General features: G+C 48.7%; 1 protein-coding gene across 11 annotated transcripts in view; it reads right to left on the minus strand.

Moving 5' to 3' along the window:
• Positions 1-21,465, minus strand: part of SEPTIN11 (septin 11) — a 145,501-nt gene that overhangs the window by 41,428 nt on the left and 82,608 nt on the right. For 8 of the 11 annotated variants that reach the window (XM_017347481.3, XM_008267707.4, XM_008267706.4 and 5 more), the window contains exon 2: positions 11,798-11,912. In XM_017347481.3, the coding sequence (XP_017202970.2) occupies positions 11,798-11,912 (115 nt within the window). Of the gene's footprint in view, positions 1-11,797; positions 11,913-13,383; positions 16,727-21,465 lie in introns of those variants that run through there. The other 3 variants (XM_070047989.1, XM_070047987.1, XM_070047988.1) reach the window with 1 other exon arrangement.

A 21,465-nucleotide genomic window follows, 5' to 3' on the forward strand; every position in this document is an offset into this window, starting at 1 on the left:
CTGTTACAACCAATGTTATGGAGTACTGACTTTGTGCCAGGCCCTATGTATAATAATCTCATCTGAAGACTACTACCTCCACAAAATAAGTACTTTTATTTCCTCCATTTTACAGATGGGACTGTAAGGCTTGGAGATGACTTATAAGCAGACAACACTACAAAGTGAAGAGCCAGCGTCCTAATCCAAGTTTGTCTTATTCTAACACTCACTTTCACCCAATGCAGAAACAGGACTTCACTATAACGGGCAGTTTGTTTGCTCTGCAATTTTCCAGTTGTAGTTATGCATCTGTGTGGCATCCCTTTGCATTGTCTTTATTTTTCTGTTCCTGTTTAGCTGGAGTCAAGATGGCAAACATTTGTTGGACAGTTTTCCCAGTCTGAAAGTAATGTCTGTGACACAGAAACTCACTGATGCTGTGACCTTACTAGTTTACACCAATAATTCAAGTCAATCAGTATTTATGGAGATCCTTGGATGTGCCCAGCAGAGGGTCTGGCACCTCGAATCACCACACCCATCAAATGATGAGGAGACCTAAACAAAAGAGATGTGACGAATGCCAGCTCAGCCTTCAAAATAAGACCAAGCAGAATTCTTTTCTTTTTTTTTTTTTTTAAGATTTATTTATTTGTTTGTTTGAAAGGCAGAGTTACAGAGAGGCCGAGTGAGAGAGAAAGGTCTTCCTTGCGCTGCTTCACTCCACCAAATGATGGCAACGACCAGAGTTGGGCCTATCTGAAGCTAGGATCCAGGAGCTTCTTCCAGGTCTCCCAAGCGGGTGCAGGGGCCCAAGGACTTGGGCCATCTTCCACTGCTTTCCCAGACCATAACAGAGAGCTGGAGTAGAAGTGCAGCAGCCAGGACTTGAACCAGTGCCCATATGAGAGGCAGGCACTATAGGCAGCATCTTTACCCGCAACACCACAGTGCCAATTCCCATCCTTTTATTTTTGTTAAAGACTATTTTATTTACTTGAAAGGCAGAGTTTAGAGAGAGAGGGAGAGACAGAGAGAGAGAGCGAGATTTTCCTTCCACTGGCTCACTCTCCAAACGGCCACAATGGCTAGGGCTGAGCCCGACCAAAGCCAGGATCCAGGAGCTTCTTCCAGTTCTCCCACGTGAGCACAGGGCTCCAAGGACTTGGGCTATCTTTGTTTGCTTTCCCAGGCCATTAGCAAGGAGTAAGATCTTGAACTGATGCCTGCATGGGATGCCAGTGTCCCAGCGGCAGCTTTACCCACTCTGCCACAACGCTGGCCCTGCTCTTAGTTATAATTCTCCTACTTTGAAACTCTATTTATTTACTTACTGAAAGGCAGAGAGACAGGAGGAGAACAATAGAGAGCTCCCATCTGTTGGCTCACTCCCCAAATGCCAGCAACAACTAGGACTGGTTTAGGGGCAAAGCCAGGAACCAGGAACTAGACACAGGTCTCCCAAGTGGGTAGAAGGAATCTACCCACTTGGGAGCCATTACCAGTGCCTTCCAAAGTCTGCACTGGCAGGAAGCTGGAGCCAGGCCAGGGATGGGATTTGAACCCAGGTACTCCAAAGTGGGATGCGGGGGTCTTAATCCATAGGCTAAATTCCTGTTCCTTATCTCTAATTCTCATAGTGAGTCAAAGACAGCTGGCAATGTGAAAGAACCCAATCTTATCACTTGTGGTGGTGCCTGAGTCCATGATGAAGAAGGGGAAGCAGGAATCAAGAACCATCAGCCACAGAAACATCTGTTTTTTCATAAGGAAAATTCTCGATTAGGTTTCTAGCCTGATTTGTGACAGAGGGCAGGCGTTTGGTTGGCCTAGTGGCTAAGATGCTTGTGGTCCACATCATAGTCCCTGAGTTCAATTCCTTGCTCTGGCCTCCAATTATAGCTTCCTGCTAAAGCAGACCCTGGGAGGCGGCAGGGAGTGGCTCTAGCAGCTGGGTCTCTGCCACCCACATGAGAGCCCTGCACTGAGTTCCCAGGTCCCAGGCTCTTGTCCCCCACGGCCCCCTCCTTGTGGGCATTTGAGGAGGGGCCAGTAGATGGGGGCTCCCTGTCTCATAAAATGTAAATAAATAAATATTTAAGCTGCCGATATGCAATAGATATTCAAAGATTCACGGAAAATGCATACCATCAGAATATTATGAATGGATTTTAAAAGTTTCTGCATCAAAATAAGCTTACTATTTAATCCTACTTTCTTTTTCCTTATAGTAAGGAGTAGTCATACATTTCTTTTTATTCTAATTTTTTCATTGAAAGGCAGAGTTACGGAGAGAAAGGGTGAGCCATAGAGAGAGATCATCTAACTACTGCTTCACTCTCCAGATGGTGCAACAGCTGAAGCCCAGAGCGTCACCCGGGTCTCCCCCATGGGTAGCAGGGGCCCGAGCACTTGGCCATCTTCTGCACATGAGAAGGCAGCGGGATGAGACGGGCAGTCAGGACTTGAACCGGCGCTCATATGGGATGCCGGCGCCACAAGTGGAGGTTTAATTCACTGCACAGCACCAGCCCCTATTTAGTACCATTTTCCGTGAACTTTTTGAAATCCCCCTCTACAGCAGCCATTTCAACAAATCCCAATTCTGATTTCTTCTTAGAACATTGCCTCTTCTGGAGGGCTGCTATGATGTCTGGAATGGTGACATTCCATGAGACACTCTGCTCTGGGATTTGTAGCCTTGGGCAAGTCTTCCCTTGTTGGATGCTGTGTGCCACTGGACTCACTGCTTTCCCACACAATGCAACAGTGAAGCAGCATGGAATTTTTCTGGATTTGAGCTTTCTCTGGATAGCAACCGATGTGGCTTGCTACTAACTATCGTGAACCACATTAGGTTAAAAGTTGTTCGAGTGCATTGACCTCACTCTCACTTTTCCCACTGTGTCCCTGATACATCTAACATCATAGAATTTCCTCCTTCATCAGTCTTCATTCACTTGCCCACTAGGTACCAAGCTCTTTGCCAAGTTCTGGGAATACAACAATGAACCAGCCTGACATGGCATCCCCCATAGCTCAGAATCTGGTGGGGAAGACGGTGGAATACCAACCAGACTCTGACTTACTATTACTTATGTATCGACTAAGTGCCTGCCGTAACCACAGGCCTCGTCTGAGCAAGATCCCACTTGCTGCACTGGGTCCTTGCTACCTGACCACAGATAAGCAGGCCAGGGCTAGGCCCCTGACCCAAAATTAACCAGGGAGACCTGATCATTTAACCAGGAGATAGTGCTCATATGGAACCACCTCTCCAATCAGAGCTTCTCTACTGGAGGGTTTGAATGAGAAATACACACTCACAATACATGATGGCATAAAATAGAACAGATACACAGAGAGGGGCAGATTAGCAGGTACCACAAAACAACGGCTGTAGTAAACCGAAGTCATGTTGTCGATAAAACATTAGGAATATAGGAAAAGAGAGCAGATAGACCCAACAGAGTGAAGTATCATTCATTCATTAAAGTAGGACTTGAGGACTTACTGTGTGACAAAAGCTCAAGTGTGGGATGAAATGATGAATGAGAACAGACAAGTGACACTGTCTGAACTTCTGCAAAATCTCACGTCGTTCCAGATCTCTCTGAGTCTGGCTTTGTACAAGTTCAGACTGTGCTTACTTGCTGAACACTCCCTTACTTTCCTGAAAACACATCAGTAAAAGGAACATAAACCAGTCCTTGTTCCCTAACGCAGGAGAACTTAACAAGCTCACACTCAGAGTCATGGCTTAACAAATTAACTGAGCACAGCACAGCCAGGTCACGGATACCGGGATCTAACAGGATTCTGACCCTTCAGATACTTAGATGGGCAAGTCAATTCTTGAGTCGCTTCTCCAGGGCAGCCAACTTCTCAGGATTTACCTGTTTTTAGGACATGCACAAAGGAGCAACGCTGGACCTACCTCCTGCAAGTCTCTCCAGCACGTCAAAGGCCCTATCAAGTAGAAAGTGCCCTACTTACCTTTCCTCTTTTTCCCTAAGAACAGCAATCAAGTCCAGTTTACGAGACAAGGATTCTAGGTTACGGGGACTGCACTGAAATTACCATCTCCTTTTACAACGTTCCAAACGGCTTAAGCACATGTGAATCAGGAATACCATCCTTTTTTTTAAAGGCCTGGTAATTTTAATTATCATTTACATTAAGGTGGAAATTATGCACAATTAGCATTCCAGCCCCTACTTAGAGCACGGGGTCAATCAATGGGTTGAAAAGAACCACTGTTTCTCTGGATTTCAAAGTGCTTTGCTTTCCATGGCTATGCTCAGTGCTTTTAAGAGCCGTAATTAGACACAGTAATGCTAGCAGCAGGGTGATTCACCAAAAGCAGTTCAGCGAAAAATGACAGCTTCTGGAATCAAAAGAATTACAGGACCAGCGGTGTCTTCCAGCACATTAGCTTGTGAGGCTTCTCTCTAACCCCTAAAAACGGGGCCTGGCAAGGCTTTTGAAGGCCCAGGAGAGTAAACAGGTGTGTCTCTCTCACTGAGTAACTGAAAGCCTACCAGACACGGGGTCCAATTCAAACCAAACCACCGAGACAATATTTTCAGAAAAATCAATGACTGACATTAAAGCATCTCAAAGCTGCCTGGTGGAGTACCCGGCACAGAGGAGACAGTTATTAAAAGCTAACAGAAAAGAAGGATGATCTTGGTGACAATCATACTGGGATTGGCCACTTGGGTGGATTTTTCAGTGTTTGTTGCTGATTTGATTGTAAATTCATCTGCCTGAACACTCAGTTGTTGGAGTAATTAGAGATTCATTCTTGATACACTAGCTAAGGCTGCTGCTCCTGGCAAAGCTGGCAAACGCGACACCCACCGCACAGGGGAAAGTAATTCTACCTCGTCCATTCTGTTCTCAGGTTCTGCTCATCCAAGCTCTAAAGAGAACACGATGGGGGAAAGGTCAAAGGACGCTATTATTCAAAGGTAACTGTGGATGAATCACAGCTGGTCAGTAACTCAAGCTCCTTTATTAACGGTCATGACCGCGGACTTGGGGAAGTAACTGTGTATCAGGATCTGCCTGCCTCCTCTGAGTACCCGAGACGTCATTGCTGGATGGAGCCAGATCGTCAGAGCGCTCCGTACCTATGCCGCGTTCTTGCTACTACTCCTAAGGTCACCTCTGCTGAGCCATGTTTCGACCTAATGCCATGCCTGCAGGAGGGGCATGGCGGAACAGCACTGTAGGAATCAACTGCACTACTGGACACCCAGAACTGAGACCATTCCCACATCCACTGTGTGTGTTCTGAAAACCCACGGGAGAAAGTAAAACCCCAGGTACAACGGTGCTTCATCTACAGCAACCCCTGTGTCTTTACTCTTAGATTCTACCAACCTATCGTGCTACATTTTTCACTTTTTCACACCCACTACTCATACACGCTCCTTAAGTATCTGTTCATGAATGATACACAGGTCGGTAAATCCCCTCCATGCTCTGATCACCAAGCCTGCCTCAGAAACTAGGCCTGTGCTCAGGCTTGGAGTTCCAGCCTTTATATTCTGGGGCCAATTTTATCTTCCATCATTTTACTAGAGAAGCTGCTTCATGTATCTCTTACTGGAAAAACAGGATGGGATGGGATTATAAAATTCCACAATTCATGTCGACATGATAGCCTTGGCCATACCTTGACACGTGCAACTTGTCTGATTTCTACTCCTCTCTCCTCTCAAAACAATTAAGATTGAACTGTCCAGGCCGGCGCTGTGGCTCACTAGGCTAATCCTCCACCTGCGGCGCAGGCACCCCAGGTTCTAGTCCCGGTCGGGGCACCGGATTCTGTCCCGGATGCTCCTCTTGCAGTCCAGCTCTCTGCTGTGGCCCGGGAGTGCAGTGGAGGATGGCCCAAGTCCTTGGGCCCTGCACCCCATGGGAGACCAGGAGAAGCACCTGGCTCCTGGCTTCAGATCAGTGTGCTGTGCCAGCTGTAGTGGCCATTTGGGGGGTGAACCAACTGAAGGAAGACCTTTCTCTCTGTCTCTCTAACTCTGCTTGTCAAAAAAAAAAAAAAAAAAAAAATTGAACTGCCCTTTTAAAAGAGCTTCTATTTTCATGACATATTAACTGACTTTGCCTCTATCAAACTGGTGGCTCTTCAGAAAGCAGGGAGGCTACAGCACGTCACGTGTCTCTGTGCGCTCACCGAGAATTGACACACACACAGCTGGGTCACTGCTGCTGGCTTCTCATCCATTACTATCGGTTGGAAAATGAGCAAGAATTCAAATGAATTCAAATTTGTGGGGAAAAAAAAAAAGGCTGAATACTGATTTAGATCTAATTTAGATTCCCTGGGAAAATGCAGCGCTGGTAAAACCTAACAGGATTTCTGTACATTGAAGTGCAGTCTACAGAGGTAGGTGCTGCGTGGCTCAGTAAGTTAAGCTGCTGCCTGGAACACCCACATCCCATATCCTAGTGCCTGGCTTGAGTCCCACTGTTTCTGCTTCCCATCCAGCTTCCTGCTAACACACCCTGGGAGGCAGCAGAGGACGGCTCAAGTATTTGGGTCCTTGCCCAGATGGAGTTCCAGGCTCTGGGTTTTGGCCTGGTCCAGCTCCAACTGGGAATGAACCAGTAGATGGAAGATCTCTCCCACCCACCTCTCCTTCTCCCTCTCTGTTGCTCTAGCTTAGCTTTTAAAATAATGTAGTCTGGGGAGTGATTGTAGGTGTTGTGACCAAGATGGACAGTGGGGACTGTGAGCTCCTGGGCGTGCTGTCCTTGATCTCGTCAGAGTTCTCATCCGGGTTAGGTATGAACACACTCACTCCCTGGATTCCAGTCACTCCCAGGACTCAGGGGGCTTCCCCAACAGCATGTCATTCAGTATCTCTGAAACAGGAGGCAGCTCACACCTGACCAGTTTCTACTGATTTATGTCCTCTGCTTAATCTGCAGGCTCCTGGCATAAAACAAAAGGGCAGTTCTAAGATCTGATTAAAACAAAGTTTCCTCCCTGGAATCAGAACTTTATTTTTAAATCCTCAGTTTCCTTTCCATTTTTTCGCATGAAAATAAATTGATAAGTATCACATCTGTGCATTCTATGTAAAAAATGTTTTTGAATAATAGAATGGCAAGTAGGAAAGAAATAACCAGGACACTCTTAGGTAAATATGAGGCCTGCTGCTTCCTGGCTGTCTAAATTTTTTGATCAGCTGGAACACCTGTCATAGGCTCTTACTATGAATCCAGATGGACCACTGAGTGACCGTGAGAACTGTTTTCTTGTTCAGATAGTTCACTGTAAAATACACGTGGGTAAAGGGATATGATGTGATGTGTTCTGCCCTCCAACAATAACTTAATATTTAATGCTGACACTTATCTCCCAAAGATCTAGTGTTGGGTCTAACCAAAGCAATCCAAAGCATTAGTGAAAAGAAGCTGGGTAGTGAGGTACACGAGCAAGGAAGGTGCTCACTTTCTGTTACTATAATGAAACAGCCAAGGCGAGAACTTTATAAAGCAAAGGTTATTCTGGCTCACGGCCCTAGAGGTGTGAGGCCCAAGTGTCACGTTTGGTGGTGCCCTTCTGGCTGGCAGAGACCAAGGTGGCACAAAGTATCACAAGGCAAGAGACCAAGTTTGTCTGTGGCTGTGGCCTCTGATAAAGCCACAGGACTCAATCACCAGCCCTATCCCAGCACGCTAATCAATTCAATCACTTCCCAAAACCACTCTCCCTCACCCACAACATAATTGGATTACGTTTCCACCTTCTGAGTGCCACTAACACAAGACTTTGGAAACTACATTTCGAGTTTGCAGGGACAAATACCCAAACCATAGCAAAAGGACATCAGGGACTTATTGTGGAATTAAAAAAAATAATATGAATGGCATAATCTCATTTACATAAAAATGAAACAAAAACATACCATCTCTGTAATAAAGAGACCTGTTTTTATCTGTCCAGCATCTATCTCTCCCGTACCTAATCTGGGCACGTGCCCCAGTCCTGGTTAACCAGAGAATCCCCATGACTGTTCAGCGAGACTTGTCTTCCTGTTCTTTCTGCTGGCCATACCTCTGGAGGCCTGACTGCTGCTAAGAGGAGAAATCCCAAACGGACACCAAGCAGAAGCAAGCAGGATCCAGAACCAGGGACAGAGCCCTGACCAGCAGTCTGTGAACCCCCAGAGCCAGCTACTCTTAATCACACACTTGGGTTAGCTTTGTAAGACGTATTCAAGGAGGTGGGAGACAGTTTTATTTGCAAATGAACTGAATTTCTGCAAATGTCTATGGAAAATTCCCCAATGCAAGGACAATCTGAAAGATGCAATGTGGGGGCCGGCACTGTGGAGCAGCAGGTAAAGCTGCTACCTGCAGTGCCGGCATCCCCACATGGGCTCTGGTTCAAGTCCTGGCTGCTCCACTTCCAATCCAGCTCTCTGCTGTGGCCTGGGAAAGCGGTGGAAGATAGCCCAAGTGCTTGGGCCCCTGCACCCATGTGGGAGACCTGGAAGAAGCTCCTGATCAGTGCAGCTCCAGCTGCTGCAGCCAAATGGGGAGTGAACTAGCGGATGGAAAACCTCCCCCCCACTCTGCCTCTCCTTCTCTGTCTCTGCAACTCTGACTTTCAAAAAAATAAATAAGTCTTAAAAAAAAAAAAGATGCAATGTGGCTGGCCTTCAAGATGGAAGAAGCCGAGGGGTGCAGGCAGCCTCGAGAGAGGAAAGGCCTCTCCCCTGGAGATTTCCAAAGGGCTTGCAGCCCTATGTCACCCACCCACAGGCTTCCACTTGTAGCTCCCCACCCAAATAAGTTCCTCATTCTGAAATACTGAGGGAAGGTTTGGATCCATTCAGTGTACACCTCTGAGGGGAGATGAAAGGAGGGGATTTTATAATTTTAACACCACATGTTATGTTAGCTATTTGGAGAACTAATTGTAAGCATGTTTGAGAATGCAGCCAGAATAAACATCTAAGAATCACAGGGGCCACCACCCAGCCAGGACAGAGAGAATAGTGACTGCTTTGCAGACCTCACAGGGCAGCATCAACGTGGCTCATGGAGGAACTGCAGCCAGCACAAGATCAGTCACGGGGCCAACACACTCTGCTGCGCACCACGGACCTGGCTGAGCCCTTCCTGCAAGTGTAACTCCCACTGGAAGGCTCTCTCCCACTGTGTGGGAGCCAGGACACAGGACTCAGGACTCGGGAAGTACGCAGGCATCTCTCTAAGTGTAGAGAGACAAAGACAGCGATAGAGTTCTTCCATCTGCTAGTTCACTCCTCAAATGCCAGCAATAGCTGGGGTTGGGCCAGGCAGAAGTTGTGAGCCAGAAACTCAATCAAGGTTTCCAACATGAGCAGAAAGGGCCCAAGTATTTGAATCATCACTTGGAGCCCTCCAGGGTGTGCACTAGCAGGAAGCTGGAATTGGGGGAAGAACCTGGACTTGAACCCAGGGATACAGGTGCCCCAAGCAGCATCCCAATGGCCATGCCAAACACCTGCCACTCGGATAAATTCTGGAAACCAATTTTGGACTCAGGGCTTGGGAGGCATGGAGAAGCCAGAATAGCAATCAGCAGAAGATTACAACGGAGCACATTTCTCAACAAGAAAACCAACAAACTGCCAACAAGTTGCTATGCAGCCTTGCTCTGCAAGGAGCGTGTACAGCAAGAGAAAAGACAAGTCATCCACGCCGCTCTGCGGTGCAGAAGGCCCCCTGCTGAAGCTTACAAGGCTTCCCGTGGGGACACGGGGACAGCAAGGGGGTGGCCACTCTGGGCTTGCTTCTCTCCCAGCACTCTCTTGTCCAATGCTTGTGACTCTCGCCAGCCAGCAAGTGGGCAGAGTGTGCCAGCCGCCTCTGCTAATGGACACCCCACGTGGGAGGGATGTGCCACATATTCCTGGACAAATTCTCTTTATAGGAAAAAAGAACCCCTTTCTCCACAATGAACCAAGAAGCAAGTGCTGATTTTCAAAATGAACACATATCTATCTTTTCTAAGTTCTCAAGGAAGTTCATCTGAGACATTCTGTAAGCTTACAGGAAATGCTGACCACCGTGGCTACCTACGGGGGCCTCTTTGGTCTGTCTCAAAGCCATGTCTCAGAAGGGCCACTGTTGGCGCCGGCAATGTGGCATGGCGGGTTAAGCCACTGCCTGCTCTACCGGCACCCCATATGGGTACCAGTACAAGTCCTGGCTGCTCCACTTCTAATCTAGCTCCCTGCTACCGTGCCTGGGAAAGCAGTAGAAGATGCCCCAAATGCAATGGCCCCTGCACCCACATGGAAAACCAGAAAGAAGCTCTTGGCTCCTGGCTTTGGTCTGGTCCAGCTCTGGCCCCTGCAGCCACTGGGGAATGAATCAGTGGATTGGAGACCTCTCTCTCTCTCTCTGCCTCTGCCTTTCTGTAACTCTGCGTTCAAATAAATAAACAAATCTTTTTCTTTAAAAAAAAAAAATAAGAAGGGTCATTGTCCTTGAACCCCTGGAGCCAGCAGATCCTAATTACACACACAGTTCCTGCTACATTTGAGCGTGGGCTGGGGGTGGGAGACAGTCTTAAGTGTGCTGGAAACACATTTCTGCAACTCTCTGTGGAGAAGGCGGCCTGCACCCCCTCCCTGCCACATGTAGGTGCCAAGCGAGGGCGAGGGCAAGGGCAGGGCCAGGATCTGCGCCAGCACCTTTTCCCTCCAAATGACCAGGAGGCTCATTTCGCTTGTGTTTTTCCCTCTCTTTTATCTTCCTCGTCTTAAACACTATGTCTACCACAGACTGAAAGAAAACATACCAAGGCCAAAGCCTAACATTTAAGGGATAGGAGTACGATACACAGGGAAGCAAGGCATTCCATCTCTGGCTTTTTCCATGTGTCTACCAGGAATAAGCTAAAGTTAACTGTAGATTCTGCCTTAGTTCAATAATTGAGATAAGAAATTTATTTCAAATGCAAAACAGAATTTTAGATGGTCTTTTGCCCCCTAAAGAGTACATGTTTTAAACACTATGAGTTTATTAAAGTACTTAGAATAGTTTTAGATTTTACTTGTTGTAGGGAGTGTATCTATAAAAACCTTCAGTGGAGCAGCAAGTTAACCCGCCACCTGGAACAGCCACATCCCGTATCAGAACGCAGGTTCCAGTCCCAGCTACTCTGCTTCTGGTCCTGCTTCATGCTAATGCACCCTAGGACGCGGCAGAGGATGGCTCCTGGGCTTGGGAGATCCAGGTGGAGCTCCTGGCTCCCGGCTTCAGCCTGGCCCAACCCTGGCTGTTGTAGGCATTTGGGGGAGTGAACCTGCGAATGAAAGCTCTCTCCATCTCACCCTCCCGCCCCCACCTTTCAAGTAGATGAAAATAAATAAAAATAAGCATTTAAAAAATAGAACCCTTCAGAGGCCCTGGGAGCATTCCCGCCGAAGAGCTCTGAATGTTCTTTCGACAGACACTCAACTTCTTGCTTTCAACTTCCTGTCGCCAGGTTAGGGTCTATGTCCCTCTCTCCACCCCAAATTACAGTGTTTGAATATCAGTAATAAACTGGCCAGTTGCTCATCTATGGGACAGAACTAAAAATATTTCAGTAAAACTACAGAACTTACAAAGCATTCGCCCCAATGAAACACAGCTCTTACTCCCTGTGATCGTGCACGTAGTATCACCTGGCCCTCCTGGTGAAGAGAGAGGCTGCAAGTATGATTCCCTCCTCAGAGCCCTGCCACCTGCCCGCAGGGTGCCATGGCCAGGGTGCTGCTGGCCACAGGGGACGGTCACTCACCGACACACAGGATGTTGAAACAGAAGCCTTGCGACGTAGACTTGTTGACCAGCTGATCAGGGAGACTGTCGAATCCAACATGGCCAGAAAGGGACAAGTTCCGAAGCTCTTCATTCTGGAATTGAAGAGGAGGAACAACTGAGAGGCCATGAATCCTGGCCCCTGCTGTCCCCCACTAGGGACGCTACCGCCTCCCTTTCCCTCCCCGTGACATTCTCCTGGGACCCACACCCTCCTCGGCTGCTACTCAACTGAGGGCATAGAATAACTCCAAAGCCACGCCCCCACCACAAAATCAGAGTCCCCCAGTGCAGACCACCTCCCAGGGGATTTCATTCCTTGTTACCAGTGTCCTGGTCCAGGGAGGTTTGAGCTTCTAGATATTTCACATATGCTATTTCACGTACACACTCACTGACATCGAAGAAAAAACGCCAACTATTTTGATTGCTCCCATCATTCAACAAAAACTTCCAGTTTGCCTTTAACCCAGGCAATATCCATCCATCCGTCCATCCATCCGTCCATCCACACATACATCATTTCTTCCAGATACACAAAGAGGTTTTGAGAAGCTCACAGTGGAGGATACACACTTGTTACAATAGTGGCAACATGGTGACCACCACAAAGCAACTCCTCAACACAGCAACCGGTTCCCTGACTTTCCTGTTTTCCATTCTCAGCTCCTGGCACAGGTTTTTCGCTCACCAGAGCCTGTCAGGGTGCCCTGATGGAGACCAGCGTAAGGGGGTTATCGTGTATTTCAAAAGCGGGACGACTGATGCTGTCACACAGGCAGTGCTAACTGTCCCCACAGGGGCTGGAGGCGCTCTGTGAAATCCTTCTTTCCCAGGAAACATGAGCTCATCCAGGGTCCTTCAGCTGAGACCCCATGCTGGTGGTCTGCAACCCCAGACACTAGATACTGCGCCTCCCTGGGGACGAGACCCCTGGTGTCCTGGCTGGGTTGCCGATGAACTTCACGGTCCCAGTACTGGGGCCCAAGTGACGAAAGGAGCCGCAAAGCTCTGTTGTTTTTGTTTTTTGTTTTTAAGCAAAAAAGAAAAGCCTTTGCACTCAGTGTTTTAAAAAGACTGGTTTTCATTATCGTCCTATTTTTATATTATATCATTACAATTTTTATTTAAAATAATCAAGGACTGAGATCCCATTTTTAAATTTCTATGGTTACAACATAGGCGCAGAAATGCAATTCCATAAATAAAGTGACTTTAATGGTTTTGCAAACAATAGAATGTCTAACGGCCACACCAGCTCTCAAATTCTGATTCTGTGAAGTGCAACTCAAAACCGTCAACCCTGCCCGAACACGGTGGTGGCAGCTGCAGGTCTGAGGTCAATGGGACAGAGAACAGATGTCGCATCTATGAATAGCTCCCTTGAAACCTGCCAACAGTGAACATGAGGCTGGAGAGCAGGACAACGTAGTCAACCACCTGCCCAAGAGTGGATGGGCGGCCGTCCTGGGAGCTGGACAAGCCTCCCCGCCACAAGCGAGAACCTGCCCCTTCCCCTTTAGGTACCCCAAAGGTTCAGACAGCAGGTATTTTTAGGGTGCTTACCACATCCGCCAAGGCTGGGGGTAGAGGATCTCAGCGAGTCCTGGGTTATATTTAGATTCTTCCCATGCAGCTGTGCGGTGGCTGCTGCGGAGAGACTAGGAGAAGCCACCAGCCCAGGCTTCCTGCTACTGCATCGTCGACTGATACAGGGAGTGACCGCGTGGAAGGAGATGAGGCTGGGAAGGGCCATCCTCCCGCACTCCCTCTGCTCTGCCCCCAGACTTTGCGGGGGAAGTGGGGATGACTGTAGTCTCTGGCTTATTGGGTTTCTAGATATCAGATATCCAACCTGAGCCAACCCTGGGAAAGACTCGGTTAGCAATTATAGCTCTCATCCCAGAACCCAAAGCTCAGCCTCTCATATTCTCACCGTTTTCCAAAACATCAGAAACCACCCACATACCCACCAAGTATTTTTATACCCATTGAAAACCACATACAAAATGAAGGGTTATAAAACCGTTTCGGCTGAAACTTTTTTTTTTAATTTAAAGTTCTGGCTTTAGAGTCCCTGTCTCTAACTTGTAATATATAATACATATAAATTCCATAACACAGCTTTTAAACTTCATCATTTGAGCCTAATTCTCAGCCCAGGATCAAAGGAATCCTGAGAGCCACTGGCCACCCGTGTGGGATGGGGGAGGGAGAGGAGGAATTTCCTGCTTTGGTTCGTGAACAGGCTGTGAAACTGGACAGCACTGGAGGACACACACCCGGCAGCTCTGAGCACCGTACCTGGGACTCCCGCCGCAGCGGACCCGAATCCCCACACCCCAGCACTGGACAGTGCTTCTTGCCTTAGCTAAGGAGTCTGGGCTTCTCTTTTGCACCTAGAGGTCTCGTCTTTCGGAACTGCCAATCCTCAAGTCCCGAGCAGTGTCACAGCCTCGTTTTACCGCCAATACAAAACTCCTGCCCTGGATTCCATTCTGACTTCTATCACAGAGGTTTTCCTATCTGTACTTCAACCTGGTGGTTCTGAAACTGAAACCGCATGCCTCTACCCCAGACTCACCCTTGCCCACAATTCCCGATTTCTGTCAATGCTGTTTCCCTCTCTGGCCATCCATCGAGTCCCAGGTGTTTCCAATGCCACATCCTTTCCATCTCTATTCCTACTGGTTCAACAGCCTCCCACTGGTGCCCAACGACTTGATCTCACCCTCAAAGGCTCCCAGCCCCACCCCTTCACTTGCCATCTCTGGGCTGACTCTGGTGTCCATTCCCCCTCAATCTCCCACCTCTCCCCCAGGGGGCCCCCTCACACAGAATTGCTATTTCTGGGACAAAGTCGGGTTTCCCTCCATCAGTGTTGTACACACCGTGCTTCCTCCACCTGGAGGGCCTCATTCATACCTACACCTCCACATCCCAACCTTCCAGATCTCACTGAAATTTCAACTCCATCATCATCCTTAGTATGAAATCTCAGGCGTAACTTCGGCAAACACTACTCTCACCAAGGACAGAAAATCTTGCTTGAACAAGGGCGGCTTAAGCTATGTGGCACCCCCAAATCCCGACTATAACAGCTAATGTTTGTTGACTCTTCACCATGTCTCAAAGAGGCCGACGACGGGAATGAACCGAGTTCTCTTAACAATTCTATGAGGGTGTTGCTACTGTTACCCAACCTCAACTTACAGATGAGGAAACGGGGGTGGGGGGTGGAGGGGGCAGAGTTTAGTAATGTGTAAGGTCACACAGCTGGTGGGGTTGAGGAGCTCAAATTCAAACACAGGAAGTCAGAGGCCGGACTTGTTGCACTTAGTCACTGCTATCTCACAGCCATCTAAGGAGTGCCAGGGCAGCCCAGACACCGCAGGGCTTTTCCTCTTGTATTCATAGGTCCTGTCCCAAGGAACTGTATGTATTCTCAAATCGTTACCAGTATCACATCTGGAACTGACTCTCTGAATTTTATCTCCAATATCGCACTGTTTTCCTACCTATTAACCCAATACATTAAAATAGAACAAAAATATTCTCTAAAACCATAATTCTTTGGCAATCCTAAGACTTGGCAGAGTAGCTCTGAGGATATCTTCAGCGGTCCTGGCAAAGCCAAGGCCAGGCTTTGGTTTTTGCAGCTGTGACACATGAAGCCCATAATATACGGCTTAGTTCTAACCGTTCCTGAAAGTGCCAGCCTGAAGCCACTACGGGAGTGACTGTAATACCTTCACTGAGGAGGCTCTGCATTTGCGAATCCATCTGGTGAGGGCTTGCTGCCCCGCCCACTGCCACCTGAAGGGGTTACAGCTGAACTAAACGCTGCAGTATCAAATGAAAACCCAGCCTTGAGCGTAGCCATCTCCTTCTCTACTTAGAGCATCTCCTCTTGGATCTAATTATTTAAGGATAAATTGGTGAACATCATGGCTGTAACTACAGGAAGACATAGGGCCAGAAAGTGCTTTTGGCTACAGAAATTCAGGTGCAACTTTGAGGAAGGCTGAAGCTCACCAAAGGTGGTCACCAGTGGAACACAAGCCAGCTTCCAGAAGCCTTTTGCATGCTTTGGCCAAAGGGTTGCTCTACTGTGTGTGCATCCACCGAAGCTCCTAACTGACGAGGATTCTCAAAGATGCTCAGCTGACTTCACTATTAAGATAACTGAGTGTTGCCGTAAGATATGCGCCAGGGTTCCACATCCTGCTTAAGCAGAGAAGGACGGTGATCGGCATGGAGGCAGGCAGATGTGGGCTTCAAGCCCAGCTCTGCTTCCTTCTGGCTTTGGTCTCTGTTCCGTCCTCAGTAAAAATGGAGCCCTTGGCACAGAAGCCAGGAGGAAGCAAAGAAACTGCCTATATGAGGGGGCCGAGCATGCAACAGGTCCACAGGAAATCTGGGTTTCCTTGCCATTAAATTAGGTGGGAGGAGGAGACCATTATAATTTTAAAAGCTGAAATGAATTGAGAGTTCTGGGGTTGCTGCCTGGTATCCCAGGAGAAGCTGCTGACCAACAAAGCTCAGGACTGAACGACAAAATAAAGTCACAAGGGAAGAACGGGGTCAATAGAAAGTGCAAGACAGAAAGCCTAAAGACCATCCACTCCTAGGTAGGATCCTTGTTCACACAGCTGGAGAAAGGGAAGGCATTTGGTGCAGCGGTAAGACACTGCTTGGGACACCCACAGCCCATCAGAGCGCCTGGCTTCAGTCCACTTCTGATTCCAGCTTCCTGCTAATACGCACCCTGGGAGGCAGCGGTGACGGCTCAAGCTCAGGATGGAGTTCTGGGATTTTACAGGCACTCAGAGTGTGAACAAGCAGACGGGAAATTTCTGTCTCTTCCTCTTCCTCTCCCTCCTCCTCTTGCTTTCAAAAAAAAAAAAAAAAAAAGGCTGGAGGGAAAGCCACAGAATTGCATCCCCTTTTACAGCATCTGCGGTGAACAGCTGGAAGCCACTCCATTCCCCAGACTCACTTTGGCTTCTGTTTTAGTCCAGGGCTGAGTCCCCTTGACGTTTCAAAGCTGGATGTGCCCCAATGGAGTCCATTCAGCACACCCAAAGCAGAGTGCGGGCAGTTGTGGTTAGATAGCCTCCAGCCTCTGATCCTTATCAGCAGGCAGAAGCCAGAGAGCAGTAACCAAGGTGATGTGTTGTTTAATTAAAACAAACTAGGTATGTTTCCGTTTGAAGGTTAAGACTGCATTTTGCCTTTAAAACCAGATATTACAATTTAAGCTTAGACAAGCGCTCCCTTTAAAATTTAATTTTTTAGAGAGAGAAGTTACTTGAAGCATTCAGCTAGGGAGGTGTTTGTTTACAAGAAATGCTGATGACTTTTTTCCTCAAGTCCTCAGTTAATGGAGAATAAACTATATTGATCCAAGTCACTTAATCCCTGAGTTTAGGTCTCCTCATCTGTAAAAGGAGACTGAGCCAAATGACCTCTAAGCAAACTCTCTGGTTTTTAAGGCTAATTCTAAGGTTGGTGGAGTTTGGAAATCTGGGGACATAAATCCAATTCTGTCATTTTGCCCAAGGACAGCCACACACTGAGCGAAACATTTGAGCAGCATCAATTCTCTCAGCAGACAGGCTCAATTTTTAACGATCCAAGAAAGGGAATTTCTGTCATCACTCAGTGGAAATCGGGATGCATTTCCCACCTGAACCTTTCGTCCTTGCTGGTTTAACAATGATAATTATTATGATTTAGTTAAGTCATGTACCCACCCTTTACAACTGCCTTGCTTCAAAGCAATTTTTCACCCTTCAACTTTATCCACAGTCCATCACAAGATTTTTGAAAAGTAGATCTGTATCCTCAAAGCAAAACCTAGGAATTTCTTCTGCATTAGTCATCCGTCTTCAGGAAGAAAAGTCCATCTTTAGCTATGCTTTCATTCATTCAGCGACGTTTGCTGAGTACACCAGGTGCTCGACTGTGGTCCAAATGCTACGGATATGACTATGGAGAAGGCATCCCTAACTAACAGAGCAGGTGGTGTGGGGGGGCACACAGGTGTCAGTCCTGAGCTAGCCAATGTACAGGATGCTGGGCAACCGTGTAACTCATGCAGCTGACTGCTCAGACTTCCAGTGAATCGGCCAGCCCACAGCACAGAATAACATGTGTTAGTCTAAAGCATTGTTAGGCTCTAATTTAGCAGATGGCTCCCATTCAGAGTTTTTCTGATCATCAATGCCTGATTCCATGATAGAGCCTGAAGTTTTGAGCCCAGCGCTGTGGCGTAGTGGGTAAAGCCACCACCTGTAATGCCAGCATCCCGTATGGGTGGCAGGTTCAGGTTTCAGCTCTCCACCTCTGATCCACTCCCCAGGCGAGCAGCCTGGGAAAACAGTGGAAGATGGCCCAAATGGTTGGGCCCTTGCACCTATGTGAGAGAACCTTGAGGAAGCTCCTGGCTCCTGGCTTTGGCTGGCCCAGCGCTGGCTGTAGCAGCCATCTGAGGAGCAAACCAACCAGCGGATAGATGGAAGATCTCTCTCTCTCTCTCTCTCTCTCACTCTCTCTCTCTCCTACTCTAACTCTGCCTTTCAAATAAAGTAAATTAAAAAAAAAAAAAAGATTTTAAACAGAGTTGCAATGGAAACATGGACAGCAGAAGTCCGGAGAATTGTAAATTCCCTCTGCTCTCCGTCTCTTATCAGTAAGAAGATGCCCCCTTGGACAAAAGAGGTCCCGATCCCTTCCTCACCCTGGGTAGAGTCTGGCTTTGAGGTCCTGTCTAGGGAGCGCAGGTGCCATCCAGCTGAAGAGAGGCAAGGAGAAGAACGTGCCACCCCTCATATGAAATCCTTGACTGTCGCTCCCCCTCTTCATGGAGGAACGACACAGGACCCTGCGCTGTTCTTTCGTCTGCTCGGCCCTCCCCGGGTTTGCTGCTGGTTCTTCCCGGGTTGGCTACTATCCCTTCCACCTCCGTGGAAGGGCAGTTCCCCCTGGCCACATTCCCCACTTCCGCAGGGGAGCGGCACACCGCCGGCCGGCTTTCTCGGGGGCTGCACAGGTGTTCCTTCAGATAGATGTTCCCCTTAGATGTTCCTGGTGCATGCCATCTCTCTCCTCCTTTATAGTCCTCCTCCGCCAATCCTAACTCGACTGCCCACACGCCGAGTACGCTGCTCTCCTCCAATCAGGAGCAAGTCCTACAGTTTATTGGTTGAACTGGAGGCAGCTGTGCGGAAGCTGTTTACTTCTCTCCCAGCGCCATATTGTGGGAGAGCAGATGCATAGAATAAGTCTTAATTCCAGTAACTCAGTCTAGTCCGAATTGCTCCCCACAGATCCCCCTTTCTTTTTATTTTTGGCGTTGATACGCGCCTGTCTTCGGTGTCCCGCGGCACACACTCTGCTCTACTTGCTAGAGTTGCCACAGGTTCTTACAAGTCCTATCAATCAGGCAAACCGAATCCGGGTCCTCTCTTCGCCATGTTGTGAGGAGGTTTTTAGGCGCTGATGCGTGCCTGTGTTCGGTGACCTGCGGCTCATACTTTGGTCGAGCCGCCTGCTGGCGCTTACCGCCTTAATCAGGCAGACCGAATCCAAGCTTTCTCATTGCCGTATTGTGGGGGAGACTTATTAGTGTTGGTTCGTGCCTATCTTCGGTGACCTGCAGCTCATACTCTGGTCGAGCTGCTTGCTGGTGCTTACCGCCTTAATCAGGCAGACCGAATCCAAGCCTCCTAATTGTTGTATTGTGGGGAGGCCTTACTGATGTTAATTCGTGCCTGTCTTCGGTGACCTGCGGCGCATAAGCTGCTAGCCGCCGCAGGTGCTCATCGCCTCACTTAATCAGGCAGACCGAATCCAAGCTTTCTCGTTGCCATGTTGAGGGGAGGCCTTTCTATTTCTCTATTTCTCTATCTCCGGGCATTCCTATTTCTCCCATTTTACTTCTATCTTCCAGCATTCCTATTTCTCTCACTTTACTTCTAAACTTCTGTTTCTCTTATCCCTGCGGCTTTCCGGCGCCTCGCCCCGCTGGCGGGTTCCCGGCTCTGCGCTGCTTCAGCCCGTGCCTCTCTCATCTGCGCGGCTCGGCTTTGCGCGCACACTCCGCGGTCTCGCACTTAACCCTTTCGCGTCTGAACCACGGCCTCGCGCCAGCCCCGCGTTCCCTATGTACTTGAGCCCCGCACGCTCTGTCTGCGCGCGGCAGCCTCCACGAGTCACACAGCGTAGCTTACGTGTCCGCCACTAGCATTCAATCTAAGTTCCCCAGGCTAGCCTGGCGAATTCAACCCAGCTTACGTCTCCGCCCCACGGTTTGGCTTCCCGTCCTTTGCTCCCCGGGCTAATCAGACGGATCCCAATCTGGCTTACGTTTCAGCTTCTGGTTTCAACTTTTCGCCCCCTATTCCCGGGCTAACTTGAGAATCCCAAAGTGGCTTGCGTTTCCGCCTTGGCCTGCCCCCCGCGGCTTCAATTTCCCTAACATTTTTCTCTACCCGGTATGTTTCCCCAAACTTTCCTCCAACGATACTCCTCCCTCATTTCTCCTGGCCTCTCCCCACAGTCCGCATCCGAGTTTGTTCTAGCTTTCACTTTCGCTTTCGACCTTAGAGATTTCTCCCAGCTTCCCCCCGTAGTCCGTATCCGAGTCTATGCCTAGGCTTTCAATAGCTCCTTCCGGCACCTTTATCGTCCGGCTTTTCCCTAGGCTGTTTGCTAGTCTCTCTCTCCGATATTTTCCTGCTTCTTCCCGTTTCTTCCCTCCTAAGTTTCATATCCGTCCTAAGTTTCCTATCCGAGTCAGGTTTCCTATCCGAGTCACGGCACCATTATGTCGCTCCCCGTCTTCATGGGGGAACGACACTAAACCCTGCCTAGGCTTCATATCCGAGTCACGGCACCATTATGTCGCTCCCCCTCTTCGTGGAGGAATGACACTAAACCCTGCCTAGGCTTCATATCCGAGTCACGGCACCATTATGTCGCTCCCCCTCTTCGTGGAGGAACGACACAGGACCCTGCGCTGTTCTTTCGTCTGCTCGGCCCTCCCCGGGTTTGCTGCTGGTTCTTCCCGGGTTGGCTACTATCCCTTCCACCTCCGTGGAAGGGCAGTTCCCCCTGGCCACATTCCCCACTTCCGCAGGGGAGCGGCACACCGCCGGCCGGCTCTTCTCGGGGGCTGCACGGGTGTTCCTTCAGCTAGATGTTCCCCTTAGATGTTCCCCATAGATGTTCCTGGTGCATGCCGTCTCTCTCCTCCTTTATAGTCCTCCTCCGCCAATCCCAACTCGGCTGCCCACACGCCGAGCACTCTGCTCTCCTCCAATCAGGAGCAAGTCCTACAGTTTATTGGTTGAACTGGAGGCAGCTGTGCAGAAGCTGTTTACTTCTCTCCCAGCGCCATATTGTGGGAGAGCAGATGCATAGAATAAGTCTTAATTCCAGTAACTCAGTCTAGTCCGGGCTGCTCCCCACACTTGACCAACCACAGCCACATCCTGGCATCGGGAGAAACACTGGCTTCAAGCTGTCCAACAAATTTTACCCGAGAGTCTGATGGATCCTTTCTATGAACGCATCTTACCTAAATCCAGTCTAGAGTACTAACCTGGTTTCAGACTCTCTTAAGGGAAAGAAGGTCGGTGGGAA

The sequence above is a fragment of the Oryctolagus cuniculus genome, chromosome 8 (genome assembly GCF_964237555.1).
Source record: "Oryctolagus cuniculus chromosome 8, mOryCun1.1, whole genome shotgun sequence".
NCBI classification, from domain to species: domain Eukaryota; kingdom Metazoa; phylum Chordata; class Mammalia; order Lagomorpha; family Leporidae; genus Oryctolagus; species Oryctolagus cuniculus.